The following is a 22,330-nucleotide window of genomic DNA, read 5'->3' as shown; positions in this document are numbered from 1 at the left end:
ATCTATTTACACAAGATGGAGAAGAAACAACCTCGTCGCTGAGGAGAGCAAATGAAGCACAGTGAGTGATCGCAGCAGAAACTGAGGTGAGAGAATCATGTAGATTCAGTGTTCAGAGGCTTCTGCTCTCACTCCATATACAGCTGTGCAGGAGAGATGGAGGAAAACCACACAGTTTATTCATCCAGCATGAGCTGAGAGCTGATTCCTCCTTCACCCTGGACACAACTGGAGTGATAAAGACAGACTGATGTGCTTTAATGTGTCTGAACGAAACACTCTGGGCTTTAGAGGAACTGAATGGCAGTAACAGGTGCTCAAACTCAATGAATCATAAGAGGGATTTGAGTGCTGATGAAAATGAACTTTGGGACAGTTGTCATCAGCGCGGGTCTGTGCGGGCTGCTCAGTTTTATCCTGCTCGCCGTGTCCATCGGCACTGAATACTGGTACATTATAGATGTGGATGAAGGCAAGAACTCCAGCCTAGAATACAGCAGCTCTCACTCCGGACTCTGGAGGATTTATGAAGGTAAGATGATCAACACACACAACTTAAGCACAGTTTTATGTCCGGTTGTATTGTGCAGCTGTTGCACACATTTATATTCTTCCAATAATGTGTATATCCAGACTAATTTCTCACTATACACAAACATACACATATGAATATACATTTAACATTGGGCTAAATACTGAGTATTAATGAGTATGAAGAACATGGACTTAATGTGCCATTTGTCCATGGCCATATTAATGAGTCAAGCATATAGTGACATTTAATGTGTGTAACACATGTAATATAATAGGTGTCACCATATCTCCCTTCTCTTACTGTTTAGCTAGTCATTTCATGTGCCTCATTAAATTACAGTATTTTTTATCTCATTTTAATCGCAGCATATAATCTGGCAAACGGTTCTACCGGCTGCAAAGAAAGTCATTTCTCAAATGTTCACAGAGACAGTCCTCATCACCGGCTGAGGCTCCATTATGTACATAATTAATGTCTCGTCCAATTCTGTGGCTGTTTCATGGCACTAGACTATTAAAAAGAGAAGCAGTTCATCACAGATCTGTAAATGTTTAATGTTACACACGTTGTGATGACAGTTACTAAATCTGTCGTATGAAAAAATACTGTTTTCCATTTCATTCTAATTGCTGTAACAATGATGTCTTCCCTCTTAAACAAATGCTGCTTTTCCTTTTACGAAAATAATCCTTTAAATGATATTGAATGCCTTGAACTTGTAGGCTGTAGTAGTATAGAAGAGATTGCCAAGAAAATTGATTCGTGGTCAACTGTGTGAAGCATAATGGGTGTTTCCAACTTTGACTTGGTGTTTCAATGTCACCCACAGGAGAGAATGGCAGTTATCATGACATCTCGTTCTACACGGACAACTCCGACCACACTGAGCAGGAGAAGCACCTTTTAAGTAAGTCTCTGAAACTGCCATCTACACATTAGGTGCAATATTGACAAAAAAAATCCCCATTGTTAAATTAACTCTGCTCAGAGCACATGTGGTCCCACTCTACAGAGTGTAAGGCCCCGTTTACACATACATGGTTTGTGACGGCCCGAGTGGTGGCCGCACAAGAGCGGTAATGTGGATGTACATGCACGCACATACACACACGCCAACAAGCATACATTTACATAAAGGATTTACATTTTAAGAATTTTTATTTAAACTTATTTTGTTATTTATATTAATTTGTTTCAGTATAATGATGGATCATAATAATCACACAAAACAAAGCATATTAATTATTTCTTTATTGTTAGGTTTTCACATGTTTACATTTATAGCACATTTTATATACATTGTTACTGATTTGAAGTGCACACAAATTAGTTACGTTGTATATGTTACTTATATTTGTTTCTATTTTGAGTTTAAGTTTACCGTTTGTGAGGAACTTCAGACATGGTCCGCTGCAGCCGCATCCTGGCGTAACAAGGATTAGAGTCCGGGCAGGAACAGAGAATTTAAACGTTATTGGTTCCGCCCGAACATACCATTTGCTGGAATTGCCCGGGGAAGGAAGAAACGTTAATGTCTTTGTCAATTGATTTATTTGGTTGTACATTTATGATATTTGATTACATTTTGCTTTCCTTATCTTTATTTATTGTATATCTTTGTTTGATTTGACTTTGATTTACTTATAGTTATATGTTGAATGTAAAGTTGAATTGTTTCCCCTCTTAATTTGTAATGGGCCCATCCTTTCCTTTATAAGCTGTTGCTTTGTTCAATTGAGCAGGTCAGTAGTTTTAGTTGTTTTTTTTTTTTTGTCTAATTGTTTGATCTCATTTTCTGTTTGTTTATTTTTGTTGTAAGAAGTTTATGAGTTTGTAAAGTTATTTTTTTTCTTGGGTTCAAATAAAGACCCATTTTCTTTTGCAAAGCTTGTGTTCCTTGTTCTTGCCTCTTGGTCCCTCACATATGGTGGCAGCGGTGGGATATTTCAGTCAGTCAAGGACACAAAGCTGTGTTTTGTTTTTTTCTGCCCCTCGAGGCTGTTTTCTTTTTCCCTGTTAATATGAGTCGTACCTTAAAGAAAGGTGGGCCTAAGGCTCCTCCCTTGCAGCAAGAGGAAGAAAGGGGTGAGGAGGACCAGGACATGGTTGAAGGAGCTGAAGGAGGCGAGGCAGTGGGAGACAGAGAAGTTTCAGTGACTGAGTTGGCAAATCTGCTTCGAGCCCATATGGCCAGGACGGAAGGCCGGGAGACTGTAAGACAGCAGGAGCAGGCGGATCAGGAGCGACGGTTTAAGGCTCTCCAGCACCAGTTCGGGCTTTTGCAAATGGAAGTCCAAGCACGCACCTCTCCGAATCTTCACTTATCTGATGTTGACCGGGAGTCCCGGGAAAGGCCTAATGCGGATCCTTTAGATTCTGATGGAAACTCCGTGAATTCAGCTCATCAGCAGAGCTTAAATCAGGTTGGGAACAATGTAGGCCCACCATTATCTCAGATACCTCGATTGGAGAAGCTGAGTGACACTGATGATGTAGAGCACTTCCTTGTGACTTTTGAAAGGATTGCTGTTGCTTGTAGGTGGACTAAAACTGATTGGGTTTGGCATTTAATCCCTTTGCTGACGGGTAAAGCAAGAGCAGCTTATGTCAATATGGATGTGAATGAGTCTACTGACTATGACAAAGTGAAGTATGCTGTTCTAAAGAAATATGATGTCAATGCTGAAACTTATCGACAAAAGTTCCGTTCCTTATCAGTAGATCCATCGGAAAGTCCCATAGAGCTTTATAACCGGCTCAAAGAACTCTTTGGAAAGTGGGTCCAGCCTAAGAGGAAACAGGTGGAGGAGGTGAGTGAGATCATCATTCTGGAGCAATATCTTAGAATGCTGTCCCCTGAACTCCAGGTGTGGATTCGAGAGAGAGATCCCAGAACCGCAGCAGAAGCAGCATCTTTGGCGGATGTGTTTGTTGCAGCCAGAGGAAAGAGTAAGCCGTGGGCTTGGAAACCTGTTAATGACCGCCGTTCTCTTGACATGCCTCACTTTCAGCAAAGGAAGGTGGAGGGGTCTGGTAAGCCCTACATGGGGAAACCTACTTCAGCCAAACTAAACTTTTCTCCTAAACGACCTCCCATATGTTACCTGTGTGGTCAAGAAGGGCACACTAAACCAAATTGTCCAAAGATCTCAGCTCAGCTTACACAGTTATGTTTTGTACCAAGGAGGGATGTAACCAAATCCCCAAGCTCTTTGAGAACTACAAATGTGGAGATAAATGGTGAGAAATTGACTGCTTTGATTGACACCGGCAGTGATCAGACTCTGGTGAGAAGAAAGTTCATATCACCCTCTTTGATCAGCACAGTCAACAAATTACCTATTTGCTGTGTACATGGAGACGAGAGACTGTTACCTACCGCCAATGTTTATGTCAAAATAGAAGAACAGACTTATCTGGTGAAGGTGGGGGTGGCTGATAACTTATCTTTCCCTGTGATTCTGGGTCGAGATATACCAGTGCTGCTGGAGTTATTGCACCCGACTCGACAGTGTAACGTGGTGGTGACCAGAGCAAAGGCCAACCAGCTAGAGGGGATTGAGCACCAACTAAGTACTTTACCTTTCTTCAATGCAGAGATTGAGACCGGGGTGTCGAAGAGGAGAAAGACTAGAAGAGAAAAAAGACAAGAAAAGGTAAAATATGCTGCTCATACAGTGTCTGAAAATATGGCCTGTGACTTACCTGTGAACTTCCAGGTGCCCACCAACATCGTTCAGATGCAGCAGGAAGATGTTACACTCACGGAGTGCTTTGCTAGAGCTGCAGAGGTAAGAGAGAAGCCTCTAGATGACAGTGCAGCCAGATATGTGCTAACGAAGGGAATACTCTATCGAGAGATCGGGGTCCAGAAACAACTTGTGGTTCCACAGTGTGTCCGAGAGATGGTGTTACATCTAAGTCACTCGATTCCTTGGGCTGGCCACCTGGGGAAAAACAAGACTACTGCAAGAATCAAAAAGTGTTTTTTCTGGCCCGGTTTGAAAGTAGATGTGGCCCAATTTTGTAAAAGCTGTCCTGTTTGTCAGAAGGTTTCCCTCAGACGTCCGTCAAGAGCACCACTACAACCACTTCCTATCATTGGTACTCCGTTTGAGAGGCTTGGAATGGATGTCGTTGGTCCAGTGGAGAGGAGTCGCTCAGGGAACCGTTTCATGCTGGTAATAACGGATTACTCCACCAGATACCCAGAGGTATTTCCGTTAAGATCTGTGAAGGCGAAACCTGTGGCTACTTCCTTGGTCCAGTTATTTTCCAGGGTCGGATTTCCAGCAGAAATTCTAACCGACCAGGGCACTAATTTCATGTCTACCTTGTTGAAGCAGGTCTACCAGCTCTTAGGAATTAAGAGTCTGCGCACTACTCCCTATCATCCCCAAACGGATGGGTTGACTGAGCGATTTAACCAGACTTTGAAGCAGATGTTAAGGAAGTTTGTCAGTGAGACTGGTCAAGACTGGGATCAATGGTTGCCCTACCTTCTATTCGCTTATCGGGAAGTCCCTCAAGCTTCCACAGGCTTTTCTCCTTTCGAGCTGTTGTATGGCCGTGATGTCAGGGGCCCATTGGCTCTGCTCCAGGAGATGTGGGAAGGGAGTCCTGAAAAGAAAGAGCCCACTAGTGTTGTCTCCTATGTTCTGCAGATGAGGGAACGGTTGCAGAAGATGACCGTTTTGGCTCAGAATCGCTTGGCGGAAGCCAGCGGGAAGCAGAAAACCTGGTATGACCCCCTGGCTCGAGAAAGAGATCTGGAGGTCGGTAAAAAGGTACTTGTCATGTTGCCTAGTCGAGAGAGTAAACTGCTAGCAAAATGGCAGGGTCCTTATGAGATCAAGAAACGCCTGGGTCCTACGACTTATGAAATCAGTATGCCGGGTCAAGATCGATCTAGTCGGGTTTTGCACGTTAACCTGTTGAAAGAGTGGGTTCCTCGTCCTGAAAAGTCGCAGTCACTGATTCGCTGTATTGAAGAGGAAGAATCTGATGAGCAGTATCTGCCGCAGCCAGTTCCTGGGGACATTGGGTTGGATCATCTAACAGCTTCCCAGCGGTCACAGGTACAAGTTCTCTTCACTTCGAAAGTATTTTCTGAATATCCTGGGTTTACCAACTTGATTGAACATGGTGTAGTACTGAAACCTGATGCTGTCGTGAAACGCCAGAGCTATAGGATACCTGAAAGATTCCAGGTGACCTTGCAGGAGGAGGTAGACCTTATGCTCCGCTTGGGCATTATTGAACCTTCAAACAGTGAGTGGTGTCACCCCATAGTCCTTGTGCCAAAGAAGGATGGGAGTATAAGGTTCTGTATTGATTTCCGATATCTGAATTCAGTATCCCAGTTTGATTCCTACCCTACTCCTCGCATAAGTGACCTAATTGATCGGTTGGGCCAATCCAAATATCTCACAACAATGGATCTTTCTAAAGGCTATTGGCAAATTCCACTGACTCCCTCCTCCCGGCCCTTGACGGCATTCAGAACACCAAGGGGCCTTTTCCATTTTAAGGTGTTACCTTTCGGCCTTCATGGGGCCGTGGCGACGTTTCAGAGGTTAATAGATCAAGTATTGCGTGGTTTACCTTTTGCTGCTGCATATCTTGACGATATTGTCATTTACAGTAACACCTGGGAGGAACATGTGCAGCATCTCAGAGAAGTCTTACAGCGTCTTCAGAATGCCGGCCTAACTGTCAACCCCACCAAGTGTGCTATAGCTAAACAGGAGACCGAATACCTGGGCTATGTCATTGGCCAGGGTGTTGTGCGACCGCAGGTGAAGAAAGTTCAAGCCTTGGAGAAGTGTGTGGTGCCCCAGACACGTAAAGACCTGCGATCATTTCTGGGTATGGCTGGATTTTACCATCGCTTTGTCCCTAACTTTTACAGCAGGGCAGCTCCATTAACTGACATGGTGGGGGCACGTTGTCCAAACCAATTGCAGTGGACTGAGGAGAGATTGAAAGCCTTCCGGGACATTCAGGGAGCTTTGACAACTAGTGCTGTGCTACACAATCCTGATTTTAGTCGTCCTTTCATTGTACAGACTGATGCCTCTGAGAGGGGAGTAGGAGCCGTCCTATTGCAAGGACCACCAGAGAGCCGACAGCCAGTGGCTTACCTCAGTCGTAAACTGTTTCCAAGAGAAGTACGTTATTCAACGGTGGAAAAGGAGTGTTTAGCCATAAAGTGGGCGTTGGATTCCTTGCGGTACTATCTATTAGGCCGTGAGTTTACCATGGAGACTGATCATAGAGCATTGCAGTGGTTGGAGAAAATGAAGGATTCTAATGGAAGGATTACAAGGTGGTATCTCGCCATGCAGCCCTTCAGATTCAAGATACAACATGTTCCTGGTAAAGTCAACGTTACTGCTGACTATCTATCCCGCTCTGCTGGCGAGATTCGTGAAGGGAGGGGAAATGTGACGGCCCGAGTGGTGGCCGCACAAGAGCGGTAATGTGGATGTACATGCACGCACATACACACACGCCAACAAGCATACATTTACATAAAGGATTTACATTTTAAGAATTTTTATTTAAACTTATTTTGTTATTTATATTAATTTGTTTCAGTATAATGATGGATCATAATAATCACACAAAACAAAGCATATTAATTATTTCTTTATTGTTAGGTTTTCACATGTTTACATTTATAGCACATTTTATATACATTGTTACTGATTTGAAGTGCACACAAATTAGTTACGTTGTATATGTTACTTATATTTGTTTCTATTTTGAGTTTAAGTTTACCGTTTGTGAGGAACTTCAGACATGGTCCGCTGCAGCCGCATCCTGGCGTAACAAGGATTAGAGTCCGGGCAGGAACAGAGAATTTAAACGTTATTGGTTCCGCCCGAACATACCATTTGCTGGAATTGCCCGGGGAAGGAAGAAACGTTAATGTCTTTGTCAATTGATTTATTTGGTTGTACATTTATGATATTTGATTACATTTTGCTTTCCTTATCTTTATTTATTGTATATCTTTGTTTGATTTGACTTTGATTTACTTATAGTTATATGTTGAATGTAAAGTTGAATTGTTTCCCCTCTTAATTTGTAATGGGCCCATCCTTTCCTTTATAAGCTGTTGCTTTGTTCAATTGAGCAGGTCAGTAGTTTTAGTTGTTTTTTTTTTTTTTGTCTAATTGTTTGATCTCATTTTCTGTTTGTTTATTTTTGTTGTAAGAAGTTTATGAGTTTGTAAAGTTATTTTTTTTCTTGGGTTCAAATAAAGACCCATTTTCTTTTGCAAAGCTTGTGTTCCTTGTTCTTGCCTCTTGGTCCCTCACATGGTTATTTTGAAAAGCGGAGACATTTCCCTTCGGTTGTGCCCTTGTTTACACGCAAACAGAGAATTCGCCTCTGAAAACTATTATTTCTAAAAACTCCGGCCAGAGTGGAGATTTTTTAAAACTCTGTTTGGACGTTTGCATGTAAACTGAGAAAAAAAAAAACGTTTTAGAGCAGTATACGTCACAGTATGCAACAGAACTTACACTGCGTCAAAGGTGCGACCTATATTTTCTGGATTCTGATTGACTAACATGGGCTTGAGCTTCTCGTTACACTGCCACCTACAGGTTTGGCATGCTCTTGACCGCATATACACGGGTTTGTGTAAACGAACACTTTTCTGAAAATGGAGAGGGTGAAATGTCCGTTTATGAAAAAACCAGGCCACGTGTAAACGTAGCCTTAAAGTAACTCTGAAGCAGTGTTAAAGTTAATGAGATAATTAAGTGATTAAGTGATGATTGACCATTAGTGATGAACACCTGCTGTTAACAAGCAGAATCACTGAAGGAAAGAGAAACACAAGAACTACAACTGACTTCAACCACAGCCTTAGATGAAATCAACTGAAGAGAAAAGAAGACATTACATCTCTCAGCAGAGGAGGATTACACAACACCACAAACAGCATTACCAGCTTCACTTATTACTAACCAGGGGTGCATTTCCCGTACAACGACGTAACTCTGTGCTTCACTACCATAGTACAATGCATCGTTGAAGAAATCAACTTGCTAGTCACAACTGTTTCCCGAAACCATATTGTTGCAAACTGGTCATTCAACCACTTTGGTTAATGATGTAACGCAGGTGGTGGAGTAATAGCTTATTTTAATTAACCTGTTTGAGGTCGAATTAACACTAGATGTTTTGATATAAATTACAGACATGGCATCTGAGGACTATTTCTCATTTTTCTCAGTTTTTTTGCTTAATTTCCTGATTCAATCGTAAGCTCGTTCATACATAGTAGAGCACGTTCGCACACGCGCAGTCTTACAAAACGGTGCTTTAAACTTCTTCATTTGTATGTATTCTAAATAAAAAACACAGGTTGTACTGAATGTCAGCTTGCTTATTTTGCTCAAGATAAGAATTTATTAAAGGTATAGCGGAGGATCTTTCCGAATTTTAGATAAGACCCGCCCTCTCCACTTTTTGAAAAGTTTGATTGATTCACCAGAATGATTGACAATTAGGAGAACCAATAGTATAGGTGATCCACCCGGAAGTAAAAAATCCTCCGCTATACCTTTAAGTCCACGTCATGCAAATTAGAAACTCTTCTTCTAACCATAGATCGAGAGCTGTCGTTCCAAACACACAAGTTTGCAATGCTGTTTGCGAATGTTCATTGGAATGATGGTTTCGGGAAACACTGACTTGTTGAACTTTGCTGATAACGACGGAACTTGCGAACATAGTTGGCTAACGATGCTTTTAGGAAACGCACCCCAGATTGACTTTATTTGTGTCACGTCTACAGAAGCTCTTTTTGAGAAATAGCAATAAGGTTCAAGTATTGATGGTGTTTCAACATTATTGACAATATTTGATCACCATTATGTTTTAGTTGGGCAGTTTGAGTCTTGACTTTTTATGTGGGTTTGTGGTCTTTGTAATAGTGTTGACCGATGATTTTCATCTTTCTTGCCACAGATTAGACATGTGACACAAAAATTGTGACATGCTTCATGTCGCAATGCATTCTGGGAGGCCATAGTATAAAGCTGGCTTCCAGAATGCATTGCAGCATGAAGCATGTCACAATTTTTGAGATCCATATGCTGATTCTTGATGTCTGTTTGTGTCTAAAGATTTTTTCCCCTTAATTAAAAAAAAAATCCAAAATTATGTGTCTCATCTGTGGCACAAAAGTATTGTTGGTGACAATAATTGTTTAATAACAAATAACCCCTTATGGTCAGCGAGTAAACTATATCACCTGACCCTTTTTTTCTGTCTTTTTTCGCAACAGATTGCATAAACATTGTTAGAAAAACCACAAACTTACATAAATTGTCGAGTCAAACTGCCCAACTAAACCAAACATTTTCAATAAAACATCAACATCTAAACCTCAGTTAATTCTCAAAAAGAAATTCTGTAGATGAAGGACAGAAAGAAAGTAAATCTGGTTAGTAATAAGTGAAGCTGCTAATGCTGTTTGTGGAGTTGTTTAATCCTCCTCTAAGATCTTGAAAGATTTAATGTCTTTTATCCTCAGTTGATTTTGCCTATGGCTGTGGTTGAAGTCTCTCCTTTTTCTGTTCTTGTTGTTTCTCTTTCCTTCAGTGATTCTGCTCATTATCTTTAGGTGTCACCATTAATGTTCAATCATCACCTAATTAATCACTTAATTATCTAATTAACTTTAACACTGCTTCAGTGTTATTTTAACACTCCGTAGAGTGGCACAATGTGTGCTCTGAGCAGTGTTGATTTAACACTGGGGATTTTGTTGTGCAGAGGCATTTTTAACTTTATAAGTATTTTTTCTAACCTTATTAGATATCCACATCATATTTTATGTCCAATTCATTTTATGAATTAATTTAATCAATAATAAGACACTAGGATGTTTCCAAAGTATCAACAGAATTATTTGTAATACTGCAGAAGTGGCACAGAAGCAGCATTTAGATGCATTTAAACAGCAATTACAATTGCATAAACATAATATTATGACATTAATGTTTAAAAAAATAATATTTTGAATATTGAAATATGAAATAGCATTGATTGATTTGTTCAAAAACACTGATTAATTCAGGAACGAAACACCACTGTGTTGCTCAGAGACACACAACGGCGCCGCTCCAGTCTGGTTTTGTTTGGAACTCAAAATAGAACAAAAATAGAGACTATATTAACAATAATGTGTATGTAACTCACAATATTAACTTCCCAGCTAACAGACTTTTGTTATAAGAACGTTCTCCAAATATTCAGTGTTGGTTCTGGGAACATGAAAAATGTCCAGTTTTCTTGACGTTAGACAGAGGAACGGGTTTTAAAAGGTATAATGTTCCTAAAAGGTTCTTTCAACTTAATTTAGATTTCTAATTCAACATTATAGGAACGTTGATTTCTAACATTCCAAGAACATAAAAATATCCAGTTTCTTTAATGTTACTGAATTGTTATTTAAAGGTTAGTGTGATGGCAAATTGTCCCTGAACTCCAGCCTTCTTTAAAGTCTTGAGTTTGTGTCATGTAATAAAGTCTTGTGTCTCTCAGACTTGCACAGGGTCATCGTGGTCCTGCTGCCTCTCAGCCTGGTGCTGCTGGTGTTTGGGGGCATCTTCGGTCTGGTGGCGTCTTTGGCTCAGAGCTTCTCTCTCCTCTCCTGCATCGCTGCATACTTCCTCGTCTGCAGTGAGTGTCATGAACAGCTACATTACCCGTCTACAGAGAGCAGCTGAAATGAAGAGAGGTCTCAGTGGAGTTTGTGTTGTTGTGTATGGGTCAGTGAGAGATGTGTTTCGGGGATCAGTCAATGCCACACATGGATATAAATCACAATGGGAAAGAAAGAAAACACAAAATGTCCGGCGCTCCAGCTGAGTGCAGCTGTTAGGTGAACTGGACACACAGAGAGAGAGTGTTTAAATACATATGGAGCTTTTTAGCTCAATAATAAATATACACAAAGCCTGCAGTAATTAATAGAAAAAATATTGAAAAGATTTTCAATCTTTAAAAATGGTACATAAAATAATTAATAATAGGGCCCCAGTGCAACTCATATTTCTCTCGGGTTAATGTAAGACATGGACACTATACTAAACAAAGTAGCCTATTATGGACCTGAATCTATGTAAGTGTAAGACTTTGTATGATCAGACGACGTTTGAATATACAGGTGTGCAGGAGTGGAACAAGCTGCCATTGGACACTAAGGTTTTAATGGATAATGTTGGCTATAGTATACGAGTGAAGAGATTGTTTTTTAGATAGGATGGCTTAATATACATATACTGTAATTTTATTATTTTTTTATTATTATTATTTATTTTTGTCATGAAAATGTCTAGTTAAAAATCAAAGGACCACAATGGAAATAAGTTAATGCAACTTTGTGTTATCCTTGACAAATAAGTTTTGCTACTTTAATTGTTACTGTATTGCCAAATAAACTCAACTCAACTCAACTCAACTTTAACACTCTTGAGTCTGGAGCCAAATGAACTCCCAGGAGATTTTACTTAACACTGGAGTTTTTGCTGTGCACTTGCTGAACTTCAGTTTGTGCAGAACATAGTTTGAATCTTTCGAGTTTACGCTGTAGGATGGGACAACACTGTCGATATTCTTCGATGTTGTGAACGCATCTAAATAATAGTGTGAGCTTAGCATTGTGAGCTGCTGTGAGAAAAATACACTATCCAAGTCCTAATCATGAGACGTGCTTTATATTAAGTTCCTCAAACTAACTCATGAGCCTATATGCGTATGTTTATATGACGACGATGTACTAAAAAACGGAAACAGTTTTCTTTTGCGTTTTTCACATATACATTGTCAAAACGATCCCTGTTCACACGGATAAGCGAAAACTAAAAACGCTGTATTACTCATGCCAGGCCAGGAGTTGGCGATGCCACTTTGTAAAAGAAACACTACGCGCCTAAACACTTGGGCATGACTTTAACGTTTTCACAAATTTGCTTTTTTGTATACATGGAGATGATAATGGTAACACTTTGAAACCTGTTTTCAAAAGAGTGCATTTTCAGGCCCCCAAAATGAATGAGCAAAACGCATAAACAAACAGTGTCGTGTAAACGGCCCTTTTGAGGTGAAATGAAAGCCAAGTATTGATACTTGAAATTTGTCGTCTGCATTTAAAGGGGGGGTGAAATGCTCATTTTCACTCAATCTCCTGTTAATCTTGAGTACCTATAGAGTAATATTGCATCCTTCATATCTCCAAAAAGTCTTTTGTTTTATTATATTTTTAATTGAAAGATTGGCTGTACCGAGTCTTTCCGAAAAAAAAACGAGCGGCTGGGGGCGGGCCGTGTGGGCGAAGCTAAAGCTGTGCTAACGCGCCGAGCTAACAACACACAGAGACATTTGTTCAACAGTTTTACTCACCGCCCGGTTCCAACGCAAGACCGCGAACCTTTATCATTGCGACTGCTCGATCCTTAAGCATTAGACGATCTGCAAATCCATCGATCTGGGCTTTGTTTATAAAACAATCATCGTCGAAATGCAGGGAACAAACAGTCTTACACAACGTTTATGCTCAGGAAAACAAACTCCATCCACGGGTGCCTTAACACTGGGTTCTTTAGGAATCTGTGCAGGGTTGTCTTGCCCTGGCAACTAAAAATACACTTCTTTGGTGACATTGACTTCCCAAAAGCCGGGCAGGGCGCTTTGATGGCGAACTGCTTTCACTCTCTTGCTCTGGTCTACGAGTGCACGCGCGCCCGCGATCTTACCGGAGAAGTGCCCTTAGGACCCATATAAGGAAATTCCGCCCTCTCTTACGTCAGACAGAGCCATACTCGAAAAAAACTTTCCGAAACTTGTGACAAACCGGAAGGACAATTTTTGGAACAAAAATACTCCAAACGTACAACTTAACTTTTGAAACTTTGACCATGTTTAGCATGGGAATCCAACTTTTTAACAGTGTAAAAAACTCAGTATGCATGAAACAGTAATTCACCCCCCCTTTAACCCATCCAAGTTACTGCACACACATAAGCAGCAGTGAGTAGTGAACACAGTAAGTAGTGAGTTTAATCAGGTGTGTTTGATTAGGAAGAACATCTGGACAGATAGTAAAACACTATAGGCATCATACATTTTCACATTCACACTGTAGGATTTATAATAGTCCTCTACAACTGTTGCTTTTCAGACCGTATGGACATGATCCCCGCTGTAAGCCATGTCACACTCTAGGATCTCAGTTGTCATTAATGTCAGACGTACGTTTGTGTGTGTGCGTGCGTGTGTGTGTGTGTGTGTGTGTGTGTGTGTGTGTGTGTGTGTGTGTGTGTGTGTGTGTGTGTGTGTGTGTGGAGCAAGTGGTGGTTTGTTGTTGCCTTATTAATTACAATCGGGTTTTACGCTCCTATTGGTTTTTGATTTGATGGTTGTCGTGGGAGAAGTCACAGAGCAGGACTGTCTTTCAAAACCTGCCAGACACTGCCAGAATTTAGTTGGAGGAACATGTCAGTGAACATGTCAAATTAGCAATCAGGGACTTCAGATTTTGGCCTATAGGATCAGAGGAAGATTCTGGCCAAATTATGGCCATAATCTTACAGTGTGAACCCAGCTTAAATGTTCCAGAGAATCATACACCTGAGGATCAGCAACCTACCAGAGTCATTCTGAATCTGAACACAACAAACTCATACAAAAACACTCCCTCTTTGCTAAGAGATTCATGAAAATTTAAGACAGTGTATTCTAAATGCATCAGACTATGCATCAGCACAAAATATATCAAACATGTTTGAAAGTGCATATATCTGATCAGCAGATTTTATAGAAAATTTCTACATTTAATGTTCATGTGTCTGTAAAGGTGTTAAAATATAATAAGAACAGGATTTGATTATATCTTGAATGACATAATTCACACCCTCATTCCACTGTTACAGCATCACAATAACATAAATCAGGATTGACACTGTCTGTGTGCTATAGTTTTTTAAATGAGTTGTTGTAGAGCACATTTTAATTTAAGTGGGAATTACATCTACGGGCTTTTTACATCTTCAGTAGATGATCTGTGTTGATTCTGTCCTCAATATTATTGTGATAGTATTATTGGGTATGTTTGTTATGATAGGATGTGATGATAATGGTGTGTAGTTTGGGCTCTTTTGAGGCACTGTAACAGTGCTTGTGTTCCAGCCTGAGCACAACAGAGACCTGAAGTGCTGGTGAATTAAGGGAGGGATGGAGCAAATGACTGGGATCTGCAAAGGTTGAAACACTAAGGTCACCACAGACATTTACAGCTTTTTATTTGTGTTCTGTTTTCAGTCCTGTTGGATGGGGATCCTGAGATGAAAAAATATCACGAATCTTCCCCAGAACAATGTTACAAAAGGGTATATGCATGTGAACTTTGCACAGCTATCTATGTTATGGTTTAGTGTGCTCATCTAGTAGCTTTTATTATTGCTGAGGTAAATTGTTGCAGTAATTGTGCCATTGAGGACTGAAAATTGCACACGATTTATGGATTGGAGTAAAACTGTGGAAAGATTGAAGTCTCATAGGAGTTTACTGAGTGATCCCATACTTTTCTTCACAAAAACAATTGGCATTCCCTCTGGAATACGAAGACATGACAGAGAAGAAGATGGTGAGGGTGTTTCCATCTGCTCTTGCCTCACAAACATTTGCTCTTCTCCATCTCTCATAAAACATGAATTGTAGCCGCATGTCTCCTTTCACGACACTGATGAATCATGCTGCAATAGCAGCACCTAATCAAATACATCTCAAAGCCCTTTCTAATGTTTGGAATTCCTGCATTGATAAATTAATTTAAGCCAGGAGTGCATCATCAGACATTGTGTATCTTTCATTCAGTTCAACTCTCTCCTGACACACTCAGTCAGTATGTAACACTGTGAGTGTTGCTTTTTTATTTTATTTTATAAAGAGCACTTCATGACCTCCAGGGTGTCTGTGCTTCTGAGAGCTGTTTCATCCTTCTGGTTTTAAAACTTTTCTTCAGATCAGACAGATACACCCTTGTGGAAAAAAGGTGAGCCTAATTGTGTTGAATTAATTAAGTATATATATATATATATATATATATATATATATATATATATATATATATATATACATAGTTAATTAATTCAACACAATTAGGCTCATCTTTTTTCCAGTTCAACTCATCATCATGCAGGCAAGAAAGGATCTCAATTGCAGCAGATTTACTTTTATTTATAAAACAAAAGCAAAGAAAGCTATTCAAAAGGTGAGAATCAACGTAACAGTTTCACTAATGCAAAGACAATAGTGGATATTGAGTGGAACAAAGGACCAAGGAGGTGACGCTGGAGGAAGGAGCCAAGGAAGAGCCATTAGGACGAAGGTCCATGACAGAACCGATGGAGGAAGAAGCCAGGATGAAGCTAAAAGCCTGATCCACAGAGATGGAGTCGGGTCGTGACAAAGATAATGACCTGGGGTGACACCGAAGGCCAGGAGGGCCAATGTCGAACTGCAGGCTTGCGGGACTGAGGAGGAGATGGGGACTTGGAAGACCAGGGCAGAGTTGGTGGGACTGAGGACAATGGAAGAACCAGAGGGATGGAGGAGACCAGCGGAGACAGAGGGGTGTAGGTGTAGTGTAGTGTACTGTAGGTTGAAGTGTAGCTGGAGACTCTGAAGTCTGAAGAGTAGCCAGAGTAACAATTGACCAAGGTGGATTCAGAGGGACGAGGGAGCCCGGTAGAGCCAATGGGTCTCAGGGCCAAGGCGGAGTCCAGGGCGCGGAGTCCAGGGCTCGGAGGCCCGAGGTGGTGCTAAGGGATAAACACACTAGGCCAGAACTGGAGACCTGGAAGCCAAAGGCGGATCCAAGCAGATGGGCTGAGCCACTGAAGGAGGAGTCGAGGGGCTGAAGGGAGCCTGCTCAGGCGGTTCAGAAGAACTGGGAGTGGGAGGCTGGGAAGGACCAGTGGTGATGAAGGACACTTGAGGCTGAGTGGGACCAGCTGCGCTGAATGAGACTTAAGACTGGGCGGGACCAGCAACGACGAAGGAGACTAAAGGTGGGGCAAGACCAGCGGACACAACAGGGCTTGGAAGTGGGAGGGGATTTGGGAATCAAGGAGGTCGCCAGGAGAGGAATAGGCTTACATGGAGGATGAATAGAACATGGATACCGGCTCACACACCTGGTCAGACAGAGCAGACTCAAGTTCTGGGTCTGTGGTGGGCTCTGGTTTGTTGTCCAATCGCGTAGACAGTGAAGTTTTGAGATTTGGGGTGGATGTTGGCTCTGGCTCTGGCTCAAGCTCTGACACGGACATTGGGGCCGGCTAACACAAATTCAACTGAAAATGCAACTTTTAATGACTTCTGCAGTCTCAAGATTATTCAACCCTTTAATGGCAAGCGTCTTTAGTACTTAGTAGAACACCCTTTTGCTGTTATGACCTGCTGCAAACGAGATGTGTAACCAGACACCAGCTACTTACAGCGTTTCTGAGGAATCTTTAGACCATTTCTCATGAGCAATGGCCTCCAGTTCAGTAATATTCTTGGGTTTGCGTGCTGCTGTTTTGCGTTCCTTATTTGTGAAGGGTGATGATATCTTCTCTTAACTTTTTAGACCATTCTTTTAACTTAACCATATTTCTAACTTGCAGTCAAACGTGACACTCAACAAACCTAGCCAGTTCAGATATTTTGTGTGTTTTAGCTCAAGCACACATGGTGCAACTAATGAAGCCCTTGATTAGTTGCATCAGGTGTGCTTGAGACAACACCTGTTTTGCAGATTTGTGCTGTTGTGAGGGATTCTATTCAGGGAGTTGAATCATTTCGAAACTGCAGAAGTCATTAAAAGTTGCATTTTCAGTTAAATTTTGGGAAACCACTTGAAACATTTGTTGTGTTGAGCTATTTCAATTACTTTTTGTTTGATTTGTTCATTGCAAACAGCTGAAAGTCTGTAAATTTGGCCAATAAACCTGATTTGCAATGGGCGTTGAATAATTTCAAATGCAACTGTATATTCTTCCACGGGACAGCCATCTTCTGCAAGGGAGAGGAGACCCAGATAGCAACATTGTGTCAGCCTAGATCTGGCCCACACCTGACACGCCTGGAATGATGATCCAGCCCACATACTTTATCACATGGAATGACTACAAATTTAAACTGAGGGCTTACATACACAGAAGAAAATAAACAGTACAAGAAACCAGTGAACAAAGCAACCAGTAACCAGACAACAAACAAGGGCATAATCAGTAACCTAAGAAACTGAAAATAAGGAACAAAAGAAGTAGGAACAGAACACTGGGAAACAATGAAATACATACTAAAAGCCCATAAAATGTGTTCATCAGTGACTGAGATCTGCACTTTCACCAAAACTCCCCTTATTATTAATAACACAGTCTACATGCTCAATGAATCTTTTATTTGCATTGTGTTTGCCCTTTAAACAGCCTTTAAGTACTAAAATCAGTGTAGAAAATTGCCTTTTATTTCTATATTATGAAAGTTTTAATGTAATACTAACATTATGAACATTTCCCAGGAAACATAACATTTACAAAAACGGTCAAGATCCCTTTAACAAAATGGTTAAATACGCTCTGTTTTTTCTATACTTCTCATCTTTCTCATCTCAACTGTCGCTCTCTCTGACAAGCACATAAGTAAACCCCTTCATTTTTTGAAAAAACAATGCATCGTTGATCAGAATATCTTACATGGAAATGAGTAGACGACGACTAGACGACAGCTAGACGACTGAAATATTGTGTTTAATTGCAGAGCAGCAGGAACACCTCTCCTCTGTTCTTCCAGTTGTCTATTATGAGTAACTGTGAAAGGTCAGGGCTCCTCTGAGCTTCTTGTAAGTGGGTTAATAACAGTAATAATGACTGAGTTCATGACAGTTCCCTCAAACATGGTCTTCTCTCCTTTCTTATTAATATTCTTACCACTAGCTGGTGTCACCATCATATGCTGTGCTTGTGACTGGTTATTTTCATTGTAAATGAAAGACTCCATGTACTTATCCCAGTCAGGATGTTTTATCTACAATGAGACCTGTGTTCATAACTGTTGCTTGAACTGATGGAACCCATGATGGGATTTCATGGATGGTGTTCCCTTTGCACCAGTATTAACAATCTTCAATGTTGATCAAAATGTCCAGTCAGTAATTCATAAATACCCCAACCCAACCCCTACCATGGTGGGTAGTGGCAGGGTAATTGTACAATAATCTTATTGGAAGAAAACAGTGCATCACATTTCCTTGTGAAAAACAAGCATACTTGAAATAATTAAATAATATTTGAAATAAAAATAATTGCTAATAGCTAATTGCTAATTCTGTTTGTTCTAAGCATATTGTGAATGGAGTGTAATGACTGCTCTTTGTGCACAGGTCTGTTGACGGTGTCTGGTGTGAGCATCTACATCAGTTACTCCCAGCAGGCTTTGGAAGAGCTGCAGCACATGGTGGATGCGGAGTCACTGGCTCACGTCCACATGTCCTTCGGCTGGTCTCTGGCCATGGCCTGTTTGTCCTTCAGCCTGGAGATGCTCGCGGGGATCCTGCTCTTGCTAGCGGCCCGTCTCATCCGCCGGCAGTGCCACCACGAGCCTGCTGCGGTGTTCTTCATGAGTCAGAGTTCACCACAGCTTCTGAGACTGCAGTGATGATGATGATGATGATGATGATGATGATAATGTGGTCTACATTCACCTGCACTTCATCCACAGCTTGATCAGGAAATGAGTTTGTGCTGTGTGTCAAAGTTGAAATGGAGAGTGCCGGGTGGCAAATGAGACAGCTGCATCAATTATTGAAGGAGAGGCTCGCTCAAGGACTGCAAAATTTGTCTGCATCACTCGACTGTGTCTGTGCAATCACATATTTTCCTCAAGGCTTCTAGAAACTTGTGTTCCTCTGCTCACCAATGCTGCACGCAATATATATACCACGATGAATCAAGCAATTGCAGCTTTTATATGCAGTATCTCTATGGTACACATTTTTACAGAATAGTTTTTTTATATATATATAGTCCAAAAACTTAATAATAACTCATAGTGGTATGTCTGTTAAGTAATGACAATTTTTTGGTAAAAGTTGCTATAATATAAAAATTTAAGTACTTATATATTACTGGTTAATCAAATTAAGAGATTAATTTGTACATCACCAACAATATCTGGAGTAAACGTGCTACATAACAAAAAGTTTTCAACATTGATAATAATATTGTATGTTTCTTGAGCGTCAAATCATCATATTAGAATGATTTCTAAAGGATCATGTGACACTGAAGACTGGAGTAATGATGCTGAAAATTCAGCTTTGATCAAAGGAATACATTACATTTTAAAATACATTTATTATTTTAAATTATTATAATATTTCACAATTTTACTGTTTTAATGTATTTTAAATAAGTAGATAATAAATAAATGCAGCCTTGGTGAGCAAAAACATATAAAGATTCTTTCCGAGCCTAGTAACCCATACACCTCACCCATATGTGCTTATTGAACTTTTAATACAGATAATGATCATATCCTTAATTTACACATAATATTTTTGCATACTGAGATTTAATGCATTAAATTGTAGTTGTTTGTTTGTATTATTTCTTAATAGAAAGTTGTTCTGTGGTGAAACTTGTACAACTTATAGTAACCAACATTTCATGTACTGTCTACCGTGAAGTGCCATAATAAACATGACTTATGCCCATCATTTTACCCTGCACGTTGTTACAACTAATTTCATCCTTTAACAACATTATGTATGGAGTTGTTTTTTAATGATCTGTACTGTCTGATCATTACCATACAAACTTTGTGTCCACAAAGATACTTTGCAATGCATTTTAAATGAAGCTAGTTATAATTATCTTTTCATTTGTGGTAATTATATGTATCTCCCTAAGGCTTGTATTTTATTAAATACCCAAGATGCACCATGTAATCTCAATTAAAATATCAATTTGTCAGTAATTAACCAATGTGAGTGTTCAATTTATGAAACGTGTCATTGGAACAGAGTGGGCTGTTTTCTTGAGCACAAAAGAGTCAATTTTCATTCCAATTTCAAGAAAGTCTTCTCGAAAGATTAGAAGTTAGTCCAGAGTGTAATATCCTGCATTATTTCTAGGGAAATATGTCTGTGTAAAACTATTAAATTGTGACTGGGTGGTTGTAAATCTCTGACTGCTGCTGTGGAGGCTAAAATAACTGCATTCAAGACAGCATTAAAAGTGAAACCCATGCTCTTAAGTGAAAATAAAGGCTGACCTGGGGATAAATGGAGCGATAAGAGTGCCTGAGTGAAGTTTCTCTCCATCACTACACCAGAAAATTCATTCTATGAGCAAACAGTGCCGAAGTATTGCATTGTTTTTTTTTGTTTTTTTTTGTTTTTTTTAAAGAAAGATTTATAAATATTGTTGCTTGGTGATTTCTGGCTCAAGTCAAAAACTAAATGTAAATGCATTTGGGGTGGTCTGAGATGGATTAATGCAAAAGTGTAAATGTGTTAAATTCAGGTATACAAGAAATATTAGGTCATGCCACAAATAAGTATATAAATCAGTTTGACACCATTTTCTGTGGGTTCTTATTTTCTGGCTGTTTCTTTGCTCCCACAATGTGAAAAATACAATAGATTTTTATTGCGAACAACTCTCCTGGTTTACTGAAGGTTTGGAAAGTTTATTTTATTCCTCCACCTGAAGATAATGCTTTAAATCTTGGGCAAGAGGGTTAAAGACACACATTAAAATATCTCAGAAAATCAGTGAACCAGCACACCACTTGGAAACCTTCCCAGTTAATGGCACAGCTCTGGCTACCCAACTCTCTCTCAATATATGCTCAATATACAATAATACACCCTGAAAATAATGTTGTAAAGGAAACTCAGACACAAAGATGGTGTTAGAACCCAATGGCAGGTATTTATTAACAACACACAAGAGAATACAGGTGAGTAACAACAACAATGTGTTAGTAGAGTGAATGGAAAACTGAGTAAATTTTTGTATCTTTCACCAGTAATTGGAGAGTCTTTGATGAGCCAACACACAAGAATAGCAGACTGAACACATGAGGAGAGGAGAGACAAGGACTTGAAATCGATGGTAAGTGTCACTGGAGATTGGCATTGCGCAGGTAATTGAGTGTCTATAGGAGACCATACTGATTGAAGAGAGTGTGTGTGTGTGAGGGAGCTGATTGATGTGGTGATGAGGGACAGGTGCTGGTGATTAGGGATGAGCGTGTGACTGTGGCTAATGCTGATTTGTTCAATTACTTGAAAAGTTCCCTCATCCTTGATTCATCTGAGCTGAATTTTTTTATTGGCATTGGTGGTCACATGAAGAACCTTTCACAAGGTTCTTTGGATTATTTTCTTTGCGCTAAGAAAAAGGGTTCTTTTTTAGAATGGTTCTCTAAAAGGTTCTTCTATGGAACCATTCTATATTCTATTTTTAAGAGTGTTTAACATTCTACACTGGTGACTATAACTCATTTATGGGTTTGGAACTTATGAGGGGTTTGTAATTTCACATGCTTAAAGTTTAGCGTGACACACTTTAAATGTGACTCTTTTTTTTATACATGTTGCAAGTATGATTTGTGTGTGAATAATTGTTTAGTCATGTGTGTTAATTTAATTGTCCATGATAAATTATTGGGAGTGTTTCCTATATGAGTGCATGATGGTAATGCTCTTTATTA

At 40.0% G+C, this 22,330-nt stretch overlaps 1 protein-coding gene across 1 annotated transcript; it reads left to right on the top strand.

Annotated features, from left to right (window-relative positions):
• Window positions 1-354: 354 nt before the first annotated feature.
• Window positions 355-19,267, top strand: LOC308696453 (transmembrane protein 235; the record flags this gene model as incomplete). The annotated part of the gene is made up of 4 exons (XM_081375198.1): window positions 355-532; window positions 1,365-1,442; window positions 11,105-11,242; window positions 18,993-19,267. 4 exons carry the CDS (start codon window positions 355-357, stop codon window positions 19,265-19,267), a joined length of 669 nt encoding a protein of 222 aa, XP_081231324.1.
• Between the last annotated feature and the right edge of the window lie 3,063 nt (window positions 19,268-22,330).

This window comes from Scardinius erythrophthalmus (assembly GCF_964197995.2).
Source record: "Scardinius erythrophthalmus genome assembly, chromosome: 1".
Taxonomy (NCBI): domain Eukaryota; kingdom Metazoa; phylum Chordata; class Actinopteri; order Cypriniformes; family Leuciscidae; genus Scardinius; species Scardinius erythrophthalmus.
The sequence above is the reverse complement of the archived record's forward strand: the minus strand, read 5'-3'. Positions and strand labels throughout refer to the sequence as shown.